Source organism: Acanthopagrus latus, chromosome 21 (genome assembly GCF_904848185.1).
Source record: "Acanthopagrus latus isolate v.2019 chromosome 21, fAcaLat1.1, whole genome shotgun sequence".
Classification (NCBI taxonomy): domain Eukaryota; kingdom Metazoa; phylum Chordata; class Actinopteri; order Spariformes; family Sparidae; genus Acanthopagrus; species Acanthopagrus latus.
This window is the reverse complement of record NC_051059.1, coordinates 7,446,304-7,472,026: the sequence shown is the minus strand read 5'-3', so window position 1 is coordinate 7,472,026 and position 25,723 is coordinate 7,446,304. Positions and strand designations below refer to the sequence as shown.

At 41.1% G+C, this 25,723-nt stretch overlaps 3 protein-coding genes across 21 annotated transcripts in view; all 3 read left to right on the top strand.

The window, feature by feature from the left end:
- The window catches only part of LOC119011064 (SH3-containing GRB2-like protein 3-interacting protein 1), a 69,396-nt gene extending 58,575 nt beyond the window's left edge, over window positions 1-10,821 (top strand). For all 12 annotated transcript variants that reach the window (XM_037083867.1, XM_037083868.1, XM_037083872.1 and 9 more), the window contains 11 exons: window positions 229-297; window positions 392-1,153; window positions 3,140-3,261; window positions 3,404-3,554; window positions 4,037-4,148; window positions 4,406-4,561; window positions 5,750-5,882; window positions 5,967-6,169; window positions 6,531-6,595; window positions 7,220-7,384; window positions 7,485-10,821. In XM_037083867.1, coding sequence (XP_036939762.1) covers window positions 229-297; window positions 392-1,153; window positions 3,140-3,261; window positions 3,404-3,554; window positions 4,037-4,148; window positions 4,406-4,561; window positions 5,750-5,882; window positions 5,967-6,169; window positions 6,531-6,595; window positions 7,220-7,384; window positions 7,485-7,507 — 1,961 coding nt within the window. In that variant the 3' untranslated portion in view covers window positions 7,508-10,821. The remainder of the gene's footprint in view (window positions 1-228; window positions 298-391; window positions 1,154-3,139; window positions 3,262-3,403; window positions 3,555-4,036; window positions 4,149-4,405; window positions 4,562-5,749; window positions 5,883-5,966; window positions 6,170-6,530; window positions 6,596-7,219; window positions 7,385-7,484) is intronic.
- Window positions 10,822-12,122: 1,301 nt separating this feature from the next.
- Window positions 12,123-13,697, top strand: dynlt5 (dynein light chain Tctex-type family member 5). Of its 3 annotated transcripts, none has more exons than XM_037084199.1 (5): window positions 12,123-12,205; window positions 12,474-12,629; window positions 12,811-12,902; window positions 13,151-13,275; window positions 13,365-13,697. In XM_037084199.1, exons 2-5 carry the CDS (start codon window positions 12,517-12,519, stop codon window positions 13,566-13,568), a joined length of 534 nt encoding a protein of 177 aa, XP_036940094.1. In that variant the 5' UTR covers window positions 12,123-12,205; window positions 12,474-12,516; the 3' UTR covers window positions 13,569-13,697. The 3 variants fall into 3 exon arrangements, with proteins under 3 accessions (XP_036940094.1, XP_036940091.1, XP_036940093.1); XM_037084196.1 differs by having other exon boundaries at window positions 12,127-12,205; window positions 12,465-12,629; XM_037084198.1 differs by lacking the exon at window positions 12,123-12,205 and having other exon boundaries at window positions 12,212-12,629.
- Window positions 13,698-15,945: 2,248 nt separating this feature from the next.
- mier1b (mesoderm induction early response 1b, transcriptional regulator) lies at window positions 15,946-25,696 on the top strand. 6 transcript variants are annotated; one of them, XM_037082883.1, is made up of 13 exons: window positions 15,946-16,052; window positions 16,845-16,869; window positions 17,873-18,021; window positions 18,265-18,450; window positions 18,566-18,695; window positions 18,813-18,880; window positions 19,347-19,419; window positions 19,831-19,982; window positions 20,988-21,069; window positions 21,180-21,319; window positions 21,550-21,677; window positions 23,090-23,217; window positions 23,781-25,696. In XM_037082883.1, the coding sequence occupies exons 1-13, from the start codon at window positions 16,044-16,046 to the stop codon at window positions 24,095-24,097; spliced, it is 1,587 nt and encodes a 528-aa protein (XP_036938778.1). In that variant the 5' UTR covers window positions 15,946-16,043; the 3' UTR covers window positions 24,098-25,696. The 6 variants fall into 6 exon arrangements, with proteins under 6 accessions (XP_036938778.1, XP_036938777.1, XP_036938780.1 ...); XM_037082882.1 differs by having other exon boundaries at window positions 15,979-16,052; window positions 16,845-16,878; XM_037082885.1 differs by lacking the exon at window positions 15,946-16,052 and having other exon boundaries at window positions 21,225-21,319.
- Window positions 25,697-25,723: the final 27 nt, after the last annotated feature.

Genomic DNA, 25,723 nt, shown 5'->3' with positions numbered 1-25,723 from the left:
TCTTTGTTTCATGTCACGTCTTTATCGTTTTATCGTCAGAATCGTTGTTCTTGTCTTCATTGTTGCATTGTGACTTAATTTGCCTCAGTCCTGAATCCTCGCACAGTCACATAAAGCTCTTTGTAATTTTATTTTGAAAAAGTGCTGTAGAAACTATTATCAGTATATATTTGAAATATTGCAATCTGTAATGGATAACTGGCTTGAACTCTCTTCCTTGTTTTACAGCTCCTCCTCCGCTTCCTCCAAAAAACATTCCATCGAGAAGTCATTACGGCTATCCTTCGGACTTTGCTGGTAAATTTAGCTTAAAAACAGCAAATTTATATCCCACATTCAGTCAAATCAAATCAGAGTTTTGATCCAAATGTATCTTCAAATTCTCTTACAGCCGATCTACCCAATGGAAGGGCAGCTCGCAGCTCGGCCCCCATCTACCTGAACGTCCTGTCCCCCGCGTCGTACCGGGGCTCCCCCGGCCCTGACCTGGACGACGTGTTCGGCCCCATGGACAGCCCTCGCACCAGTGACGAGACGGTGTCTCCCAGATGGGTTACTTTCATTGAGGACAGACCCCCACCGCCTGATGAACCCGCTCCCCCTCCTCCGCCAGACTCTCCTGCCCCGGACACGCCCTCTTCCACCCCCTCCACCCCCTGCCCGTCTCCAGGACCGCCGCCGGACGAGCCCCCGCCTTCGCCACCCCCGTTTTCTCCCGGCTCCCCTCCTCCTTTCACGCCACCAGACTCGCCCCCTTCTATCTTGCTCGGACCCCCTCCTCCGGACGAACCAGCCCCTCCCCTGCCTCCCAACTTCTCCCCCTCTAACTCGCCTCCTCTGTGCCTCGACGACGATGCAATCGATGAGGAGGTGCTGCAGTTTGCAGAGTACTCTTCGTCCCCGGCCCCCATCAGCCCCGTGCCTCCTCTGCCAGCAGAGCGGAGGTCACCCCGGGTAGGGGTCACATCGCCGCTGGTCCTGGGGGGCGCGGGCGGAAAGAGGACTCCAGAGGGAGCATACCTGAGAGATGATATCCAGGACATTGTGGGTTCACCCCGAGAGCTGATGCCGAGCTTCAGGGGCACGCCGCCCCCTCTCCCTCCAACCACCTACAGGTCTATCATGTCTTCCCCAGGACCCTACTCAGGCAGCAGTGAGTACTCAGTTTCTTCATTAATGGTCACAACGGTCCATAATACTGCCTTCACTTAAAGTGTGATCGGAGCAGTGTACCTAAACTAGAGCTTGGTTTGTTTGAATGGCGATGCTTGAAATCAAGTCCTCTCGTCTCTGCAGCTGATACAATGGCAGAATAGATTATGTGGCCAACAACATTATATTTATACAGCTACCACAAATACTGATTCCATTAGTGATGTAACACTTAAGTGATACTGTTATAAAAATGCTAAGCACTATTATTAGAACCTGTAAGAATGGGAAATGGTATAAATTGAATTCCATCATCCATCATCAGAGAGAGAGAGAGAGAGAGAGATGTCTGACGTTCAGCATGATTTTGCACAGCAGCAGTAAATCGATGAGCAGCAGCTACACACTTGTTAGCTATCAGTGAACTGTTTAGCTTTGTCGTCTTCTTTTTTTTTTTTGCGTTTGAAGGTGGGCGGCAACCAGTGCTGAGGTGCATTACGGCCACCTACTATGACGCAGTGAGCGCAGAAAGAAGCGATTTAAGATGCGCAGGATTATTTACGTGACACAATCCTATGTATATTACTAACACGATATCATTATTTCCTATTTTTATTATCAGTTGTTCATAGTGATTATCGTGACCCCGCTGATGTCGGTAGACATTTTAACACGTCATTTTGAAGTAAGGTTACATGACGTGATCTAAAAATCAAATTGAAATTATTTTGACAGATTTAATTTACAGTTAGTGCAGCTTCTTGCAGTTTTACTTTCCCAGTGCCAACAATAAAGGAACGTTGTCTTGTTCACTTCTTCAAGGAGTTGAGCTACAGTGACACTGCCCTAAAAGACATACAGAGAAACCTAGAATCAACCTATTTCTTTAATTTTCAATTACATATAAGAATCGCACAACTGCCAAAACGCCAACACCAATGCTAGCAAAATGTGTACATTTAGTTCAAATACATTTTATCAATAAAAGTAACTGATTAACTGATGTGCTGCACAGAGTTTATAGCTAATGCTGATTTGCAACTCCTGCTCTCGTTGGGCTTTTATCTGTGGAGCATAATACACTATACTCCATACTCTATGGAAATGCAACAGAATAAACATGAAATAATACATCAGTGCACATACACCCAAAATAAGCTGCTTGATTATAAGTAGCTAATAATGAGTACAGATGTGTTTGCTTTTAGCCGGCCCTTGTCATAAAAAGGTTTAGATGGAATAGAGTTTGGATCTGCAGTTGCCGTTCTTTCTGCTCCTCTTTACTCTGTTTCTGTCTAATCTCTAATCTGGATGTATCCAGAAAGATGCTCAGGGGCTGTGTGCTAATTTTAGCTACCTGGCTGTGGCCTTGTGCGTCCCAAAAGTATGGACACGAGTGCAAACTATATAAAACAACTGCGTTCCTCATAGAACGGGCTGCGATACGTGCCACCATGTAAAGCCACCATGTCGGACCCGCTAAGACACTAAAATCTGAATTAAAGTTATCCAACCAAATTTGTCTCTTTATAGAAAAAGCTGGAAAGATGCCAGATTTAAAAAGTAAGCAAACATTTCACTATATATCATGCTGTCATTTGCTTATTTCGCATTAAATGGGTTTCTTGCTGACATCTAGTGGTATCACACACACACTGCAGGTCTCAAATTTTTTTTTGCGTTAAAGTTAGAAAATAGAGGTCACCTACCATATTTACTTGTACAAGCACTGATAGACTTGTAGAAGTGTAATATGGTAAAATATCACACAAATACCCCAGCTCTGCAGACTGACACTCAGAGTTCTGCCGAGCTTATAGAAGCGAAAACAAACGGAACATTTGGTCACAAGATTCAGTCTAATGCCTGTCGGCACACGGCCTCCCGCTCTGTGAAAGTGGAAATGTTGGAGCTGGATGTTGAATGAAGATCTCTGTCGCTGTGAGCTGAAGGCAGTGCTAACCACAGACGCTGGTTTGTGCCGCAGGCCCCTCGTCTCCAGCTCGTCCTGCCACGCCTCAGTCTCGAGGCAGCCCGGTCCCCCCACCTCCTCCTCCTCGGCCGTCCTCGAGACCCAAGCTGCCCCCAGGGAAGCCCGTCACAGACCTGGTACATGTGAAGTCCTCTAAGTTTTCTCTTTGACCCTTTATTCAGATGTCAATATAAAACTGATAGCTAAGTTTGTGCGTTCCTAGATAACAGAAAGCATTTTTCTGTAATCAGAGCGTGTGCTGTTGTGTACTCTCTCCAGTCTCGGCCCTTCAGCCCCCCAGTTTCAGGCAGCCCCCCGCCTCTCGCCCCCCTGGCCCGGGCCGAGAGCTCTTCCTCCATCTCCTCCATCACCCTGCAGAGTGCAGCTTCCACCCCAACTTTAGGAAGGGACCTTAACATGTCCACCACAGGTACGCTGCCACCCTCCGCTTCTTACTCGTCCTCAGCGTCACATCTCAGTCTGTGTCCGTGTTGTCTGTCCCTCATCGTCGTGTCCTTGCCTCACAGTCTTGTCCCTGTCCATGATTCTCTCCTCCTCACGCCTCTGCTCACTCAGAGGCCTCACAGCCTCTGGTATGGTTTGACCACGGCAGGTTTTATTTAGCTTTTGAAGGTGAGTTGAGCCAGAATAATGCTGTCATCCCACTAGTGCATGGACTGAAAACAGCCGCCCCTCTCTCACCTGCAGTCCTGTCCCGCGCTCATCCCACGTCCCGCTAACTCACCTAGAATTTCAAGATGCATCGTTGGGTTTTGATTTTGTCCGTTTGCTTTCGTTTGTTTACACCCTGCTGTCGTCTTCATATTTGAGCATATAGAGCACAAACCTAAGACAAAAGATTTAGTCTATGTCTGGATTATAAAGATTTTTCTATGTGTGTGTTTTCAACAGGATGCTCCAGAGGACCCAGTCCGCTCACCATGGGACCCCAGGACACTTTGCCGGTTGCAGCTGCCTTCACAGAAACCATAAACGCCTACTTCAAGGGTGCGGACCCCAGCAAGTAAGCCCACGGTCCCGTTTTGTACAGTACAAAGATCAGTGTACATGATGAATTGTTGCATTGACGAAATCCAGAAATAAACACAGAGAATACTCTTTTTATTTTGTTATGAGTTGCAAGATGGAGATCCTTTTACAGACTAATAGAATGATTATTTCCCGGCAGCTATTACTCGACTTTGCTCTTCAGTTTTGTTGCCGGGATTCTGGGAGTTCATGTTTTTGTTCAGCATGATCTCTCCTCTCCCTCTGTGACAGATGTGTTGTGAAGATCACAGGGGAGATGGTGCTGTCCTTCCCTGCGGGCATAACCAGGCATTTTTCCAGCCACCCGACTCAACCCGTCCTCACCTTTAGCATCAGCAACTACAACCGACTGGAGCAGGTCCTCCCCAACCCACAGCTGCTGTGCTGGTAAGAATTACATTATAGGCACACACACACACAATAATATCGCTGCACTTAGAGTATGTATAGAAGGTAAGTATGTGAGTTCATGGGGTAATTCATTTTGAGATCGATTTTGAGATTTCAGGTTATTTTGCTTCCGTGACATTTCTCTTTCAGACTAGAGGAAAAAAAAAATTTTGATTAGATTCCTCTTCTGGAAATGTGTGCAAATTAGGACAATTACTAATTATTCATTTGCATCTAAGAAAACATAAGATTGCTGAAAATTGTAATACAAAAAAATAAATGTCTTAATGTAGGCAATCAAGTGGGGACGTGTCAAGGTTATATCATTATTTGTTTATCTAATGACCTGTAATTTCTTACTGTTTGTCTGAAAATGCACAGAACTTTAATTTTCATATCTTTAAAAGGCCGTTTCCTCAGAAGGGTTTTCCTCAATTCTGATCTAGAAATCTTCACTTCAGTGGCAGTTGCATTCACTAGCTTTAGTCCTATCTATATTTTCAGGGGTTTGTTCAGGTATGATTCAAAGCCTGAATTTTATTGCAAGAAACACTGTGAACATATTTTTTTATGGCTGTTTGAATATCCAAATATCCATAATTCCCACTGTAAAAACCTTTTATGTCAACAAAATGAGACAAGGTATTTGAACCTGCCCTCAGCCAATTTTCAGCTATTTGTTTGATTTTCTTTCAAACTAGTGCTGATTTAATCAGGTATGCCTCATTTGCATATTTAAACATAACATGCCAGAAAACTTGTGATACAAAAATAACTTTCATTGTGTAATTATTCCATTTGGTAAGCTTCATGTTATGTCTAGTGGGTAACACCACTAATTGTGCACATTTACGGGTAGTTTAAGGGTGAAAAAGTAATATAAAGCTTTTTTGGATCCACGTAATCAGAGAAACATCCTCCAGTGATGTTACTCAGTTGCATTGTGGGTAATGTAAGCATCAGGCTTTGAAAAGGAAGATGACGACATATCTGGTTCTGCTGTATCAATTTGGAGTTCATTTTATTGTGTATAGTACTCTATTGTTTTTTTTGCATATTGTGCAAAAAACACTTTTTTTCAAATATGCATTACTATGTCCCAAGCCCTATAAACACACTTTAACGTTTAGATTTGGTGGAGTTACCCTTTAAGTTACTGTTAAACCTGTGCTTCTCACCCCTTAGTGAACCCACAACGGACAGCGTCGACACCAAGGAGTTCTGGGTGAACATGCCAAACCTGATGAGCCATCTGAAAAAAGTGGCTGAGCAGAAGCCTCAGGCGACATACTACAATGTGGACATGATCAAATATCAGGTATTGAATGTCTCTTTGTCTGTCTATCTAATCTAGCCATCATCCGCATTTCTCGTCTCACTGCCTCGTGTCTCTGTGTCTCAGGTGTCAGCTGAAGGGATCCAGTCCACTCCTCTGAACCTGGCGGTGAGCTGGCGAGGCGACGCCACCAACACGGACCTCAGAATAGACTACAAATACAACACAGAGGCCATGGCCGCCCCCGCGCCCCTACATGACATCCTCTTCCTGGTTCCTGTGGATGGAGGCGAGGCCAAACTCCAGGCTATGATCCCCCCTGCCATCTGGTAAGGACACCGCCTCTAGAGGCTCAGGTAGAAGGGCTAGGGCCAACGTAAGCACCCCTTCCACCAAAATGATTGGATGTTTTTGATGCTATATTATAAGTTGGAATGTAAGAATTGTGTTATCTAATGTTGACGCAGTGTTTACCATCTATGTACTTTTAGGTGAATCTAGTTGCTGGCTCACTGCTATTGCATGACCAATTACAGGCATTCATATTGTTTTTGAGTTCTGTTTTTCACTTTAGAACATGTGATAATTAGGTTTCTATCTCTTAGCTTGGACAGGGACTTATTTATCTCCTGTGACTTCCTATCAAACAGCACTGTGTCCTCTGTAATGTGGAATTATTTTCTCATAAAGGAGTCAAGAGCAGCAGACGATACAATGGAAAATCCCCAGCCTCTCTCACAGATCTGAAAATGGAGGTGGGTGTTTGTCCGTACTCGTCTCGTTAAACAGTCTCACTACATTCTCCTTTATGTCAGCAGACTTTAAAGGACCAGCTCACCCCAAAATGGGAACTCAGTCATTATCCATTTCAGTAATGTCTTCAGTCTAAAACTATTCCATGATTACATGGTGACTTAAGTGGCAAAAAGAACTGCAGTTGTGGTTCTTCATGCCTCTATCTGTGAAATAAACTGTCATTTTACATTAGACACCAACTAAGTGACGTCAGCCATTTGATTCGATCTCGTGCCATCACTATATGATGTGGATGCATTGTGTCAAGCTAATAGGGGTAGATACAGGTCATTTACAGGCTTATTTTACCATAAAAAAATAGCAGGCAAGAAAAACAAATAAAGACTTCAGTGTGTTCAAACTCCTGTAGGTCAGTGACAGAAGCGCTTACAGAGCTGGAATAAAATCAAGCTGCAACCTTTCAGAGGAGCCTAATATCATGCCTGTATTCCAAACGGTCCAACAGCAGCTTTGAATTTACTTTCGGCTAGACTAGGATAAACAGCTCAGATCACGACACAAAGTCACATTCTGCGACATGAACACGCGCGCAAAAAAAGCCTAAAAGCATCTGTGTCCCACAGGAGTAGGGGCTCTTCTAGGCCGGTTCCAGATGACAGAAGGCCTCTGTAGACCCACCCAGCTGACGGTCCAGTTCACCAGCGAGGGGAGCACTCTGTCAGGGTGTGACATCCAGCTGGTTGGGACTGGCTACCGGCTATCGCTGATCAAGAAGAGATTTGCTGCAGGTGAGTTTGAGGATCAGAAGTGTGCGTGACCTCACTGAAAACGACCCTTCGGTTTGCTGACACTCGGGGCTCTCTGACTGTGTTTCATTTTGCTTCGCAGGGAAATACTTGGCGGATAATTAGTGGACCTGTTTGTGGACGGAACCAAAAGAATCAATGGCTTTCTGACTGTGAAGACTATGGATCCATCCCATGTTTAGTGCATTTGAAACTGTACCTTTAGCAACCGTTGGAAATAATGGTTGGGATTTAACGGAATAACTGAACGACACACACACACACACAGATGATATTTGACTTCATAACATCATGATCAGTAGACTGACTGCTGCTGAGTTTATGCAAGTACAAATCATTAGTTTTGTGCACTTGAAACTCTTATGGGCTTACATGGAGTAAAATATAGGAAACCCCTGATTCTTTGTTCCTGTTAACATAATTGTGGATTCATACGGTGATCCAGCCTTATTCATTGCCATTTCTTTCGTCTAACTGGTTGTCATCGCAAATGCACTGTAAAAGATAATGTGAATAGATTATATAATATTAAAACAATCTTAAACAAGGTGGAAAAGAATAGAAAATGTAAAAAAAAAAAAACCTCCAAAAAAAAAAGCCAAGTGTAGTGTAGGGTTGCTTTGCAGTTATATTACAATAAATTATAGGTTACATGGTAATATGTGATTTACACTGCCACCTCAAATCAGACTTTTTCCCCACCATGTGTGACTGGTCTCTATCGTGGTCTAAGCAGAACTGATGTTTCTGTGCGGCCTTTTCCAAATGTCACAGCCCATCCTGTCAGTGATTAAAGGTGACTGGTCAGCTCGCAGCTCAAAATGACCCGCAGCGCTGGACTAACATCAGCACTTAACGCGAAGGTGCTTTTTATATGGAATCAGCCTCAGTCCAGATTGCATGACGGGCAGTTTGACGAGCACAGCAAAAGATTGTTTGCAAGCACATACTTTTTCTTTTTTCTTTTTTTTTTTTTTTTAGATTAAAAGTGGACATAATTACGATTTGTATGTTAAGAATGAATCGCATCATTACTTTGACACAAGCGAGGTTGCGCAAAGTGAGAAAGTTACATAGAGTTGTCCAAAATAATAGTATTGTTTAGTTCATGGTTAGATATTAGATAGTGGATCAAAGTTAGCAATTAGCTGGTGACCGCTGTGGAACATTTAGCGACTGAAAAAAGATTCAGATGTATGCCTCAGGAGCTGGTGGCATCTAAAAACAGAGGGTGGATACTGGATGTAAATCAGTTGCAATGTTACCGCACATTTGCTGGATGTGCTTATCCATGTTAATGGGCAACTTTTTGCTAAGTCAAATTAAGGTCAACTTAAAAGATGATCAAATGTCACTCTCGGCTGGTGTCCACTGCCCCCAAGTGGCCAAAGGAAATCACTGTTCAGGGGGATACATTACTGATGAAAACGCCTCAGCTGTGTCGCTGGCAATAATCAAGTTAGCCACCAAGCATTGTTAGCTACTGTGTGTTTGGAGGATATTAGCTACCTACCTACCAAGACAGCTAGTTTGCAAGCTAATTAAGCGCAGACTAGCCCGCTTACCATTTTACTACTACCTACCTAGCAGATAGGTTCGTTACGGTGTGTTTATGTGGATGATAGCAAATGTGAACTCATTCATTGAGTGCAGAATAATGGTTTGTTTCCTCAGAGTTCCAGCAGTTTCTTTACAAAAAATATAATTTACAATATGTGCTTGCAGATATCTTTTGTGCTCCAAATGTCCCACACTGTGATCAGAACTGAAGTACACACAGTTATGTGTAACGCTTTATTTTTACATGTGCAGCCTTTAACACAACTTTGGTGGCATTTTGCCGCAAAACGGGTCTTGTGAGCGGAGAGCTGAAACTGTCACTTAAACCGGCCGCAGCAGTTTGACGTGCCGCAGAACAAAATCATTACCCACTTAGGGCACGTGCAATGCCAAGATGCATCGAATTTCCCACAACACAGGACTCCAGAGGTTTTCCGTGGTGGCGCGTGAATGGGCCGACTTTTGTAACAATGTGGCGATATTTGTGAAACTAACAGAAGCTGCTGCTTTCGCTGGAACAGTGCGGTTTGATTTGTTCTGTTTGTTATTACAGAAATTATGTTTGAATGGGCCTTAATATGTAAGACGCATACAGAGCCAGATGTGAGTGCCATATGGTGGTGAGGGGGAGCTTTAAGTTTCAGGGGAAATGTTAGAGGGGACCTGAGCTGACGATTGTAGGAGTTGCCTTTGATGCTGCTGAAAAAAAAACAAAAAACGTGGCCAATTCCTTTGACCATGATGTTTGATAAGAGTATTATGAGGGACGTCGCAGAGTAACGAAGGAGACAGCACTATTCCCCGTGTCCTGTTTTATTTTTCTTCCTTTTCCACCGTGTTGAATAAATGTTTTATCATTTTCTAATAGCAATATTTAAAAAACTTAAGTGTAAAAAGTGTACATAAAAAAAAGCTATGTTTCAAATATTTCTCTGGGCATATGGACGTGTCTGTGATTGTCTCTTGGTTTATTGATGTCAGCACTCATAATGCATTAGGTTCTATATGTAACGACACCACCACTCGTCATCTATCGTTTTACATGTGGGTTTCTTGTGCAAAAGAAAAAAAAAGTGTTACTGTTGATGAATAACTCCAAACGGTGCCGCATGAAATCTGCATTTGTCCATCACAGGTCTTTTCAACGCAATACCGATTATCCATTTCGATAAGGTCATGATTTGTGTGTTACTGTATCGTTGTGCTATGAGAGGAGACTTTCTGCCTTCACTTAAACCTCCAATCTCTGTTTTGCTGTTGTTGCACCTTTGGAAAAAAAAAAAAAAACCCATTGTCATTAAATTTGGCATGCATTCATCGATATTCCCATCCCATGCATCTGATATAGGTGTTTGACATTCTCCTGTGTTTGACTTGCACACAAAAACACACCTTAAATTTCATTCATGATTCGACGATTCATGGCTCCACGTCACCCCGCACACACGCAGATACGTGTTTGAACGTCACGTTTTATAGAATGTTTTCATGTGTTGACTCACAGTTTGGGCCTGGGTGTAACATTTCATTTAGCTCTTGGAAAAAGAAAAAAAAGAAAACAACATGTGTTTAGTTTCTTTCAGTTGATTAAGATTAACAGCTCACAGTGTTTCTGTTAACATTGCTTATGATTTTCTTTGCCTTATTTCTGAGCAAGCGCTAAGTCCTCTGGTATCGGAGGGCTTCTGTAAGTTTATTTTTTCTACAACTCTTGGGCTGTATTCCTTTCACTGCATTAGACACAGAATATGCAAACATTTCATGTAAATTTCCCATCCAAAGATTTTAAAGTAAATATATGAAAAAATCGATATAATGTAATACCTGTTTTACTTGGTAATAAAGAAGAGGAAATATGAGACGTGTATCTCCCTTTCATTTGTTCAAATAAAGGTGTAAAGGCGTACTTTTGGGTTTTGACCACACTGTAGAAACACTCTCATGTCTTAAAAGCTGTTTAATATTCTTTACTTTGGAAATAGTAAAGACAGTATGACTTAAACTCTTCCAAAAGAAACCAGGAAAAAAAAATGGAAATGTAAGCAACTACAATTCCATGACAAGTGGGCATGCTGATGATCATTTAGTGTGAGGGGGAGTTTACCAGCTGCTGCTGACGTTCTGAACTAAGATCCACCATGTCGCGCAGCCTTCATCAGCAGATGGAGTTATGAATGATAGAATTAGAATTAAATGTAATGAGTGATAAGCTAACTGGTTGATGGACCTTGGGTTAAAATGGATGAACCAGCACATTATTAGGCTATGATTATCTATAATATTAGTAACAGACAACTGATGCATATTTTCCTCAAAACAGGCCCAGAGCTGACCCAGTTTTGTAGCCAGACATAGGCCTTTAACCAGTGATGGACTATACTATACGTCCATCCACTGAAGTACTGTTTTTAAGAACAAGTCAGGTATTTTTTTTTATTTTTTTTTTAATCTTACTTCACTTACTTCTGTTCCACTTCTTCTCAGAGGTGGATACTGTAGATTTTACTCCACTATGCTTTGTCTGACAGCTTTAATTAACTGTTTTTCACATACTTCCTGTCGAGCTGAGACCATCCACTTCCAAATGTGTTGATTTTGAATGTCAGCGATGAACTGCAAGATTACGTGTTCCCTCAGGGGTTGAGATCATTCTCCTGTCACTTAAATCAAATCAACTAGGCTATTTCAAAACCCTCCTTGGATTAGCTGGAAGGTGCATCAGCACAAATGGCCCATCTGAAAATGGGCTGTTTTTGAGCTCAGGAGAAGTTGATTTCTTTTGAAACATCATTACTACAAACATATTCTGATCTCATAGAATGTGATGAGAACATGATCACTTTAGACTAAACTACTATAATAGTAAGCATGGACAAGGGACAACTAATATTTGCACCAGAATTAGTCCTGCATAAACTTTTCATTATGAAATACACTGTGATTATGACACTTGCATACCTTTAGGCTTTAGAATGCAGGACTTTTTCCTCATGGAGTATTTTCCCAGTGAGACATTAGTACTTTTACTCAAATACAGCATCTGAATAGCATCACCTTCTTCCACTACTACCTTCAGTCTATACCCGTTTCTTATGCCATCACTTGAAGCAGTGTAACATCAGTCGCACACCTCAGCCGGAAGCGCTTGTGCACATAAGCCCCACCCACTGAGTGATGGTTCACGGTTGCCATGACGACACCAAGCTCCTCGGCTCTACCTCGTCGTGCTCGGTCCTGAAATCGGTAACAACATGTTAAATTTGCCCCAGTTATGTTTCCGTATGACCCATTTGACACGATATGAAATGTTAAACCATAATTCTACCAAAAAAAATCACAAAATTATACAAACGAGCCAGCTACAAAGAGCCAACTAAGCATATATGCAGGAAAGCTAGCGTAGCAATGTTTTATTAGCAATATCCTGAAGTTACTGGAGTTAGCATCTGTATACTAACTGTACGTGTTTAACTAGATACTAACGTAATTAAGCTAACGTCAGTATATTTAGGTTGTCGTCGCGTAAAGAGAAGCTTAAACGGCGGGAGGCTGTCATGTCTGATCATCTCAGAGACAAACCCCAGAGAAGAGAGAAGAAGACGGGCAAGGCGCCCTCAGAGACCAGCCATGGAGTCAGAGCCAAAGACCCAGCTGGCAAGACCAAGGAGTGAGTAAACTCTACAAACCTTTTTATTTTGTTATTATCTTTGGTACTCATGTCTAATCTAATAATCTGGTATGAAGTTATGATTGTTCTCCAGAGAGAATTTCCAGTACAGTATGCTTGTTTTCAGTCAGCCACAATGTGCCTGTAACATGGCTCACTTCAATCTCATTGTGTCTTTCAGCTCCATAAGTACTGTGTCATGCCTAGAGGACCCGGGACCTCATGATGAGAACGCACGGATGCCCATAACAAAGGAGAACACCTACCAGCTGGGTGAGCCAACATTCACCTGTACAATAAACACGCTGCACAAACGTAAAAAGATTAGAAACCACTGCAGCTATGAACAGGGTTTTGGGGATCTGCCAGTTGGTAGTAGTGACATGTCACTCTGAATTAATTGATTAATATTGGCATCTAAATATCTGTCTGTTGTGTTGGACCGAATGCATGAAACACCAATCGATTGAGAAAAGAGGTGTTTTCCACATTTGTTTTGGGTTTTTTTTTTTGGACCACAGGACCCTACAAACGCTTCCCTGTTCCTGCGGTCACAGACATACTGAAGGATGTTCTCACCAGTTACCTCCAAGATGAGAAATACGAAGCAGAGTGGTCCCAAAAAATGACAAAAACAATATGTGAGGTAAATAAAATCTGAAAAAAATGCTAATTCGTACAAAACTTTTTCAATACCTTCAGATTTCTGTCACATTGGTTTTACTCTCTGGATAGGTGATAAGAGCCCGTGTGAAAGACCTCATGATTCAACGATATAAGTTTGTCGTCCTGGTCAGCATCGGCCAGCTCACTGGGCAGAGCATGCAGATCAGCAGCCGCTGTCTGTGGGATGCATCTAATGACACCCTCACCTCGTACTCCTTCAAGAACAGCTCTCTGTTTGGTGTGGGGACTGTCTACGCTGTTTACTATGAGTGAATCACAGAGGCATCGAATGGACTCTGATAAGAGCTCAAGACGATATTTAGTCATGCATTTGTCATTGTTAAGAAAAGATAGTGTTCTTTATCAATTTTGTGATGATAAAACAACGATTTGTAACCGAAATTTGTGGTCTATGTTTTTTATTTATTTATTTTTACATGGAAAATGCAATCACACTCTCTTCACAATGTTCTGAAGATGATATTTTAAACTAATGAATGACAGATTGATGATGATGCCCTTTGGATGTTCTCCTCTAGCAGAGCATGGAGAGGTCACTCCTTCGACAGCCTTGTTCACAGCACGCTGATATTAGTGCCTCATCCTGATCTCGCCAGCGACGGTCCATCGCTGGCACGCCTGTCATCTTCAGTTTTGGCTGTCCGATACCTGCCAAGAGATATCAGCCTTTGTTTACCAAAGGTCAAGGCTGCTTTTCTTTTAATTCTGTTTACCGTTGTGAAAGTAACCCGAAAGATGATTTCAAGTGGCTGTGTACTCACCGCCTTGCATAATCTCCTCTTCTCCCATCAGTCTTCTCCACCTGGACCCTCCGCAGGTGAACACCACTGCCCGCATTAATGCCCGGCCACAGAGCCTAATTTTATTTGTGTTTTCCTGTGTCTGGACGTGTGCCACACACAACATGCACAGCACCAGCGCGAGCAGCAGTAGGGATCTCATGTTGTTCATTCGTAGTGACCATCCGCCTCGATCGACCCTTTTTATGCAGAGCCTCCAGTGATGCAGTCACACCCCTTCCAAAGTCTTCCTCAGTTGATCCTTGTGCAAATGGTGTTTATCGTCTTTGGTAATCATCATGTGCATTTAACAGCGGATGTCAATCTGGCCGTTCGGGATATGTGTGGGAATCTAGGCCATTGTTATGATCACTGATTGACTACATTTTCGTAAATGTCAAAGAGAAAGAATTGCTTTTTTATGTCCAAGCTGCAGGGTTTTTATTGCCATGGATTTAGCAAAGTGTCACTTAATGGATGGCTTGAGATATCCGTCCTGCAACAAACTGAGATGATGGCTCTCTACATAGCAACATAGTGGAGTGCGTGCCCACTATCACAAACATAAATCAGTGGTTCCAAGAAGAGTCGGTTTGCATTAACCAGCACACAAGTGTGTCATGGAATAGAGGTGAGCAGGAAATAGTCGTTACCAGCCGGTTGAGAGAGAGCAAAATCAATATATCATCAAAAACAGATTTGTGTTGGTTTATCTTTTGCCAAGAAGAGGGCACGCTGCCGTACAAAACTCAAGCTAACGACTGCGTTAATGGAAATGGTATTTTGAACTGGAGACAGCGTAGCACTGTTAAATGAGCTTGTTCTTTGTAACAAACATGTTACTTATGTCACATGGTGGTGAATTACGTACTTATCTCTTGTTTTTTGTCCATCTGCCCAATACTCAAGGACTGAAATTAACCTGGTCAGTGCAGCTAAAGCACCATTGTGTCATCATGCTTTTTTTGGTGCCCATGGATGTCAACCTTTATCACTGATTTTTCTCCAACTTAATTTTTATAGAAAAGAATAGAATAGAATAAGATAGAGTATGCCTTTATTGTCACTATACACATAAACAACTAAATTGTGAATGGCTTTCTCTGCGGTTCACTAGAAATGAATAGAGCAAAGTGAAGGGGAAAGATATACCAAATAAATATATAGTAGAAAGATATGCATATATACAGTAAAAAAAAAGAAAACACAATACAAATATATTAGGGAGCAACTTGTGTATGCAGGCCAACCCAGAAGTTTAATTATATGCGGGATGTTTCAATTGTTGGTAAATGTTGCCTCCTCTAACTGTATGTGTACCCTTAGTCTGGAAATAAAGCAGCATTCAGTTCTCCTGCCTTACAACCTGGAAGTTACAGTATGCACAACAGAAGCTTTGAATAGTAAATATGAAGTACTAAATAGTGTTAGGATCCCATATTGTTATGAACTCGATATCTAAGTTTTATTATTATAAAATTATATCTGTTTAGTATTGTCTCGCGGAATGCTGATGTTGAGAACATAAAACCAAAAGCCTTAAACATCAAATATGCCTCTAAATTTTTTTAAGACTTTATTCTTATACCGTATATTCGAAATTGTCATCAGTGCGGTTTCCATTTATGCTGCATTCAGACAACTAAAAAAAGTCAGAAACATTTCATGGATACCAATCTCTTACTTATTCTTATTTTAGAGCTGACAAATACATTGACTTTCATTGGTTTAGATGTACTTAAAAGTCTGAAAAACAGCGCATTACAGCTTTTAAACAGCGTTTATATCGTTTCAATCTATATGTTAAGTTCGATCGGCGTATACTGTTACATAATACACAGCAACGTCCGAGCGGTGGAAGCGTTATGAGCTTAGTACTGCAGGTGGGCGGGGCTCTACATCCGGGGACTTGCGCTGACCCCTGACGTGACCCTGCAGGATTGCAAACATGGCGGAGGTAAGAAAGTGAAATAAATATTAGGAAAAAACAATCTCATACCGCAAGATACTTAGTTTAGTCGAATGTGCGCGTCGTTTGTGTGTTGACGCTTTGTTACACGAAATGAACGATCCGCTGTTTGCGGTGCTGGATAATAGCCATTTCTTAACACAAACATGTTTAGTAAACTTCGGATTTAGCTAACGCTAGCTGCGCTAGCACTGACGGAAGGTAGCTGCGGCGTTAGCGATGATACTTGGCGGTTTTGTTTAAGAAGACTTAACTATCCACATTCACGTTTTTAAACAGCCATGGAGCGGCAGTGTCGTGGTTAGGGATATTCACCGTGTTGTTTGAGCTTTATTTGGAGGCGGTTGGTAACAAGCTTAACTTGGGCGCGTTAGCTAAATATATAAAGGAGAATTAGCTTGTAATGTATGATGCAAGTTAGCCAGTTGAGTGAGTTAAACCAGTGTGCACTCGCTTGCTGTAGCTAACTGTGGTTGAACGCAGTCGGTAAACACCACCGTGCCTGCGCTATTCACAGTCTTGGGATGCAGCCTACATTTTCCACACAGGAAGTGGTGACAGTCTTCTTTGTTTCTTTTCATGTTAAGCTGCAGTCAGCTTGTAGGGCACAGGGTCGGGCGCGCTTTTTCTTAACTCCCTTTTATGTTCTGCTGCCAGAGCCGCTCGAAAATGTCAAGTTGTATTCAGCGGCGGATCGTTTCTAACTGTGTATAGAATGAGATTTTTTACCTCCTTAGCTGTTGTTTAACTTTATTTATGTCCTTCTTTTCCGTTTTCCAGCCCTCCCTCGGGAATTCGAGCCCAGGTACACAAAGTTGGTGCATTTTATATGTTGATTGTGGGTGTGTGTGGCATTGGTTTGAAAAATACTGTCCAAACATTTATGATTTAAAGTGGGTCTTAAATTTGTTTACTTGTGTAAAGAAAGGGAAGGAGCAGTACTTAGTTTTGGGGAAGAAACTTATAATCGAAAGAGAAAGATCACATTGTCTGTTTTTGTATGTTTCAACAAACGAAATAAACAAACTCTTTATTTTTCTGAGTGAATAAACAAGTTGAGCTATATTTGGCGGACCCTTCCAGCGTCAAACAGTGTTCTGGGACCTTATTTTCCTCTGAGAACAGCTTGTTTATTCACTTATGGAAAACAAAGATATTTCTGAGTAAAATGACCTCATTCATTTTGTACAAATTACATTTCTGGGTTTGCATTTCTTCTCCTAAACAACATAAATATCTTATTTTAAAAGACCTGTATAAAATCAGATTATTTTGTAGTCAGCATTGACAACTTAACAACTGTAGACAATTAACAACATTAAGTTGTTTATCATCAGAGATGTAGATATGTTATTTTATCCTCTAGTATCATTTAGATGCCTCTCTCTTAAAGGTCATTGTTATGCACAATTACTTAAATTACTTTCACATTACTTTTATGTTTTTGCACAGATGTGATGAAGTACTTGATTTGATTTTTCCGGTAGACAAAATAGACTTAAACATCTGGGTATTTTGTCTGTAAGCGGCTCATTTGAATTTTGATGTCATGTACAGTATAGAGTGATATAGCAAATACAATGTACAAAATAATTGCATAGTATTATTAATATTAAAGAACACTTAATCCATATTGACCACTCCTATACCTGAACATATCTATAAACTACAGTATATTGAGCAAAAAGTACTATTTGGACCTTTTGTAGAATTTGTTCATAATCACATCAAGTAAATATTTCACTCATATTTGTCACATTTTCAGGATAAATTGGAAGTATCGCTTTCAATTTTGTTTGCTCTTTTAGGAGGTTCAGCAGGTTCCGATGACCATGACTTCGACCCATCAGCAGACATGCTTGTCCATGACTTTGATGATGAACGCACCCTGGAGGAAGAGGAAATGTTGGAGGCATCAGATGAAACCAACGCCAATGAGATTGAAGACCTTGCAAGGGTGAGTTTCTGGCTTTGAGCTCTTTTTTGCTTTCGTCAGCTCCGTCTGGTAATAAACCCGAGCTGTAGCTCAGTGTTTAATGTACCTTAGCAATCAATGTTGGAGTAATGACAGGTTCTAGTCATGAGTTTTGAATTCTTTTCTTTACATTATTAAAGATTTTATTAGAATTGTTCTAACAGGCATTGAATTGTGAGTTAGTTAATTTTACAGTTTTGAAAACTGTTGTTTTTCTTTCAACAGGAGGGAGAGATGCCCATTCATGAGCTGCTGAATCTGTATGGTTATGGCGGCGGTTCACCAGCAGATGAGGATGAAGAGGAGGAGGAAGAACCAGAGGAAGAAGAGGATGATGATGAAGAGGATGAGGAAGAGGACCTGGACAATGATGACAGCAGCAGAAGCACTGGCGAGTCGAAAAGAAACGAGGTATGTTGGGGTTTTTTGTTTCTCTTGAAACCATTTGGTTTCCATAAACTCAATGAATTCTGTCATCTTGACTGTTTTGTGTAATTTCAGCATGTGTATGTATGTGTGTTTTTAGGGTGAGGGTGTTAAAATCTCATCAGGACAGGGCGATGAGGCCCAGGCAGCCTCTGAGGGTCGCACACGCTCAGTCCGGTCCCTTGGCACAGCAGAACTTATTCGTCCCCAGAAACTCAAGTACTTTGAAAGTATGTGCCACTTTACCTAATTTTTTTTGTCTCCTTTCCTCTCATTTAAACAGAAGTTTATATGATGTCCATATTAGAAAACACAGAGAGATTTAGTGTTCATTAATTTTTTCGAAGGTCATAATGATGCAGAGGAGGAGTCAGATGAAGATGAGGACTATGTTCCATCTGAAGACTGGAAAAAGGTATGTGAGACCTTTTCTGAGTTTCAGACAATGTTCAGATTACAGCAGGATTTGTACTAAAAAAAACATTTACATACAACAAACAAAAAGATAAAATGAGTTACATACAGACTACCTCATATTTCTGTCACAATTTTCAGCATGTGCAGTGTCAGTTTATGTGTGAATAATCCTTTTGACTTAAAAATAAGTGCATAGTTTACAAAGTTGGCTGTAACTATGATAAATTTATGTTTTTTAAAAATACACCGTGCCCACACCAGAAATACTCAATTCTACAACAGAGGTAACTTTTGTTAAGGAAGCCTGGTATATTTCCAATGAAAGAATATATTCTCAAAAACAAAATATGTGCATAACATTGTGTGAATCACAGTTGACATTGGACTCCTGTTAGTTTCAGTATTTGTAATAAATCTATGAAGTAATTATCAGCCAGTCTAAACTGTTTGTTCATGTCCAACAGGAAATCATGGTGGGTTCCATGTATCAGGCAGAGACCCCTGTTGGCTTGTGTAAATATAAAGACAATGAAAAAGGTAAGCTGGCTGTTTGTTGACTTACTGCATCTTTAAGCTGTAAGGGCCCAGACACACCAAACTGACATCAAAGAACTATCAGAGATGAAGCTCGACTGGTGCATCACTTCATGTCACCTGTGTCCCATCACGAAAGTTGCACTTGAACACACCGTGAAGGCTACAGACGAAGGCCAGCAAGCTTGAAATACCTGCCCATACTACGTGGTACTACTCAAATCCATTCTACATGGCCGAATAGTGCCAATGGCGCAGGACTAACTGTAAAAACTACACATACCCTCAAAATCGACCGTCCATCACCATGGTGTGTCATGGCCCTGACACTATGAGAGCTTTGTGGGTACAAATAACTGAAGATGGTATAGTGTACAGTTTGTTGATGTTGTCCTCTATGAATTTGTCCCGCAGTTTATGAAAATGATGACCAGTTATTGTGGAACCCAGAGTGTCTTCCTGAGGGCAAAGTGGTGGAGTTCTTGACGGAGGCATCAAGGCGGACGGGAGAGGAGAAAGGAGTTGATGCAATCCCAGAGGGATCCCATATAAAAGATAATGAACAGGTGACAATATATGTCCACAGCTTTTACTGAAAGATAAGACTGGCCAAAGTTTACAATTATCTTATTGAAGACAAATCCCATGAAAAGACCAAAACCAGTCACAGATGAATCCATTGTGTGTTTATTTATGTCATATTGTGGTCCAAAACTGTTAACAGTAAGCCACACTGTTGCACAACAGTTGCAATTTATTTTTCTCCAGTGACGTATCAATCCATGACTGAATGCACTGTTTATTTTGAGAATTGGCAATGTCTGCCACATTCATGATGGTGTCCACCATGAAACATTGAGATGGACTACAAGTCCTGGTCTGGGGGACTGAGGGGATGAATTTGAGGTAGTGTGTCCCCTCGGAGTTGCCGTCAGGCTGGAGTTGCTCATGAGCACACAACTCTTGTCACTGCAGTTTCCAAGTCTCGCTCTGACGGCAGCCTCCAGTGAAAACTTGCTCCCCTTAGTAGCGAGAGGAGACAGATACATGTTAGTACCATGAGAAGCAACAAACTTCTTCTCATTTTCTTAACATGTCACAAATGTGACTAACTCCTTCCATTTTTAATCACACTGCTATGATGTTACAAGGCTCAGAAGTGAGAGTGTGTCAGCCATCAGTGAGGGATGTTTGCATCATCTACTGGCCCAACCCTAGTTTGTTTGATTAGTTTGTTTTATGTTTATGTTTATGTTAAAGACTACACTACCCAGCTGGTAAAGTACTGGGCCCGTTTTGGAAATAAACGTTATATTTTTTATCCAATTTGGAAGATTCACGTCTTGAGTAGTAAGAAGTGGACTTTGGACTGAATGCCACAGGCCAGGTAACGTAGTCGCACGGTGTTGAGATACAGCCTAATACGTTGGTCTTTTCATGGGCTTGTTGACAGTAAGAGAAAATGTAGAATAACGTCAGCATTGCTTTAAATGCATTGAGTTGCTATCATGCTGTATTAACATGTTTATAGCTTTTCACATGGGAGATATTGTTCACTGTTTTCCTTGTAGGCGTTGTATGAGCTCGTGAAATGTGACTTTGACACAGAGGAAGCTTTAAGAAGACTTAGGTTTAATGTAAAAGCAGCCAGAGGTAAGCAGACAAATCAAGTCATTCATATATTTACCTTCAGTTTTCTCTGATGTAAATGTTTGGTGTGATATGGACTTCTGCACTTGAATCATCTGAGTTTTTTTCTTTAGATTGTCTTGCTGATGCCAGATTAACACTTGTTCTCTCTGTGACAGAGGAGCTATCTGTCTGGACTGAAGAGGAATGTAGAAATTTTGAACAAGGACTAAAAGCTTATGGGAAAGACTTTCATTTAATACAGGCCAACAAGGTAAGAGAAGTGTTTAGAAGCCATATTAATTCATATTTGATGCATTTTGAGACAAATCAAATTTCTGAGTTTGTACACAGCTAAATTGTCTGTAGATCACATGACCTTTGTCAGGATCCAAAGAAACAATTTGATTTGTCTCTTTTTTTTTTTTTGAAATTGTGCTGAATCAATCTCTTCAGACGATGGTAATAATGGTTATTTCATGTCTGCTGAATTAAATCTTTCAGGTGAGAACTAGGTCTGTAGGAGAATGTGTGGCCTTTTATTACATGTGGAAGAAGTCTGAGCGTTATGATTTCTTTGCACAGCAAACCAGACTTGGGAAAAGGAAATACAACCTTCACCCTGGTGTCACGTAAGTTTAAAAAAACAAACAAAAGAACGAACTAAATACAGTTTTGAGAACGTTGCTAATGTAGATGTTATAAATGGAAGACATTGTATTCCTGTGTCAGGTTGATGTGTTTGGTTATGTTTGTTGTTTCTAATATTCCAAAAGGGTTTTCATGATTTATAACTGCAATGCAAATAATGCTGATGTAAACAGATTCTCAATAAGTTTTTTGTTAAAATGAATTGGCCACAGGTGGGTCCTTTTTGGAGACACGCATTATACATTAAGCTTTGCTAAAAACACACTTTTCCTTAGAGTTGACACTAACAGCTACACAGGGCAGAACGTGAGTTAATTCATACATTAAGTCTATGATGGAGATGTGAACGCAGATAAAATGGTGTCAGGCTGCCTTCATCTTTTCTGTTCTTGCTTGGTCACAGACAAAACAGCACAGTGAAAGCAAGGTCAATAGGCAACCAATTTAGACACTGATTGTGTGATAATTCCATGACCATTACATTGTGTGATCAACATCCACTTCAGATTGACACGTTAAAGCAAAGTAATTGTCCCCTGCCTGTTTGAATGAGAAAAATCTGGGGTGAGTTTGATTATTTTAGACAATAAAAGGAGATAATAGATCTTGATAGCATGTCATTGGATTTTACATTTAGATTTACATTCGGAAAACACGAGCTCCCTGTGAAGGTATCCCATGTGGATTTAGGCCTCACTCAATACATGTCAAATTGTGATAAATTAGTAAAAATGTAATTAATTTAGTCTCTCATCTGGTCTGTGAGGATGAATTTGTGGTTTTATTAGCTCTAAAGCAGCAGTGAATTAGTTGGAAACTTTTTTCAAGCAAAAATGTCATGCATGATCTGGTTCCAGCTTCTTTAATGTAAAAGTTTGCTGCTTTTCTTTGTCATTGATGATAATAAAGAATAGGTTGTTCTTTTGTTGGTTAGACAACAGAAGTTTGAAGACTACTCTTTGGGCTTTTGAAAATTGTTACCAGTATTTTTCACAATTTCTTGACATTTACAAACTAAACATGAATCGATTACGGGTGGAAATAATCATCAGTGTGGTCGATAATGAAAACCCTAATTAGTACAAGCCAACTTAAACTGGTTCAAGGGAAACCATTCAAAAATATAAGAATTCAGTTTCAACATAACTGGTGATACCACCTCAGCAACCAAAGCACCTCATGTTTCCATAGCAAACATTTGGGAATTACTTAACTTAATAGAACAAGAGGCTTGTATATAACAATACAAGGCATCATACAATACAAGGACCCACCTGCAGTCACTGTTAGGGAACAAAGATAGACAAGATTACATACAGTGTAGTATCTTATGAGTATTTTACACTCTTATCAAGCTGTGTCTAACGGCGTGTGTGCTGCTGTTTGTCACCAGAGACTACATGGACAGATTACTAGATGAGACAGAGAGCGCGACGTCCAGCCGGGCGGCGTCGCCTCCTCCCACCACCTCCAGCAGCAGCGCCAGCCACTCTGAGAGGGAAGACGGCAGCAGTCAGAACGGTGAGCTGATGAATATTAAAGATGATTCTCATTTTAAAACCAAACCCAGATCAAAAGTTAAATATAATATACAAGTTAAAACACTGACAGATAGATGTGCTGTTTTAATTTGGCATCCTCATCATCGTCGTGTCAGTTGAGTCATTTAAAATGTCTAATGACAGGAAGTGAATATCTCCCAGAGCACCAGATGAGCAAAATGTTTATTTTTAGGTGCCACTAATTGTATCTAGCTCTCAGTTTGATATTGAGTGTGTGCCTTCACGTTACTATAGTGGGCGTTTAATTATAATAATAAATGGTGGATATGCCGCACTGTCAACAGTTTGAATACTGGCTAATTCTTAGATAGAAAGTAGTTCCCCTGAGCACTGTGGGCGCCACAAATCTAATCACATTCACTTCCATTGTATTCAGATGAAGGCAGAAACCTGAGAGAGTAATATCTCAGAGCCTGGTCAACTAAGTCCAAATTAGAGTTCTACATCACTACAGTTTTGTAATTTGGGTGATTAAATGTTTAAATGGTCTCAAGCCACTCACCCCTCACTGTTCTTTGACAGGTATTGCAGGTCACAATTCAAGCCACCCAGTGGACAGCGCTCAGTTGCCCCCAGCTAATCAAGTCAAACCTGAGTCAGTTCAGTCCAATGGTCCCTCCCACCCCGCAGCCGAAGCTCCTCCTCCAATTCCAGACAACAACTCCAACGGCTGCAGCCAGCCCAGTGCACCTAGCCACAACAGAAATGGTTCTCTGGAGCCTCTGCTGGACCACAGAGACACAGCAACAGCACACGAAAGGCCGGCCAAGAGATGCAGGACGGAGGCAGAGCCGTTGGGCCAAAGTGAGGTGGAGCCATCCAGAACGCAGGAGAACTGAAGTGATGTTTAATAATAGACGCTGAATCGGGGTGAAAAAAAATAGCCCCTACTTGTCCTCTTATCGGCAGAGGTGATGAGGAAGATGAGCCCCTCTTAGCCTGTGAGCACAGTGTCTCCTGAGAGCAAAGACTCCCTCTTTGATAAGGTCACTGAAAATCACACCTTGAAGAACACAGCCAACCAAACAGCAGCTGGTCTCCCCGTCCCTCCAACCATCCATGTACTGACTGCCTGCAAAGCTCATCCCAAAGTACCACAGCTCCATCAAGTCCTACGAAAACATCTTCTACCCATCGTCTTTATTCCTTTTCTGGAGACCGACTGACAAAATTTTGCCAAGAATTTTCCTTTTTCTATTTGTACTCAAAGAAAAGAAATCACCAGTGATATTTTTTTACGCAAGAGATATTTATATTTTTTAACAAAAGAAAACTATGATGGGTAACTGCTGTTCAAGCTATTTGAATGTTTGATGAAACAGGGGACATGTTTTTAAAAATTCTGTGCTTAGGTTGTTAAAAAGAGGCAAAGCAGGCGAACACAAGATGAGCGAGGTTGGTGCTGGCCCTCTTTAGTTGCACTTTGATTGTATGTTTCTCATCTTTATTGATAAGGAGTGGTGTCGAAAACCCAGCAGAAATTACATTTTCACTCCTCCTTCACTTCTGAACCCGCTCCTGCCTCCACCATGGCTTTGTTTGATTCTGATAAATAAACCAATGGGTTAGTCCCCCTGCAGGTTTGTTTGTGTAAAGCAGCTGACATCAGTGATGTCCTGTATAATAACTCATCATGTAGAAGATCGCTGTATTTTTGGATTCTCATGGTCAGTGCTTTGCTCAACGCTTTGTTTTTACTAGACAGAATGTCCATGATTTTTAATGTAAAGTTTGTATAGATTTCTTACCTTGAGCAGTTGGTACATTTTTTATAACTGTCTGTTCATCTCTGTATTTTCTGGTCTTCCTAGTGGGCTGTGCTTTTTGTTGACAGATCTTTCGCCTGTGTTGCTCTGAGATGGGTGTAATAAAACGTAGCCATTCCTCTTTCCCTCTCTGTTTGGCAGCACTTCCCATTCCTGCGTGACCCTGCTCAGTCTGAAGTGTTTGTTGCGGAGGGCCTCACCTTTTGTGTGTTTAATAAAAATTTAAAAAACAAACAAAAAACAAGCCCCACATTGTGTTTGAGTGCTGGCTGCCTTTGGTTTAAAACCTCAAAGTGCTTGGTTCCAACTGTTTTTCTTCAGCAAGTGGCTTCAGAGCAGTGGATTTCCAGCAGTTTAACAGACCAGGTTGACACACGGTGTGTGACCTGGAAGACTTTCATTTGTGTTGGTACAGTAGGCGTTCAGCTTAATGCTTTAGTGTTTTACTTTGTACTCCAGCTTTGAACTTACATTCACAAATTTAAGATAAGTTTGTCTCAAATAACGTTGATCCATGTAGTCTTTTCTTTCCCTTTGTTGACAATAATGTCCTGTTTTGTTTTGTTTTGTTTTTTCTCTGTAAATGACGACATGAATAAAAATGAAGTGTATTCCAAGTCTGGTTATGGATGGAATAACATTGGTTATATTTAATAAATGTATTAATGAGTATGAGTTGTTGTGAGTTTTCAAACTGCA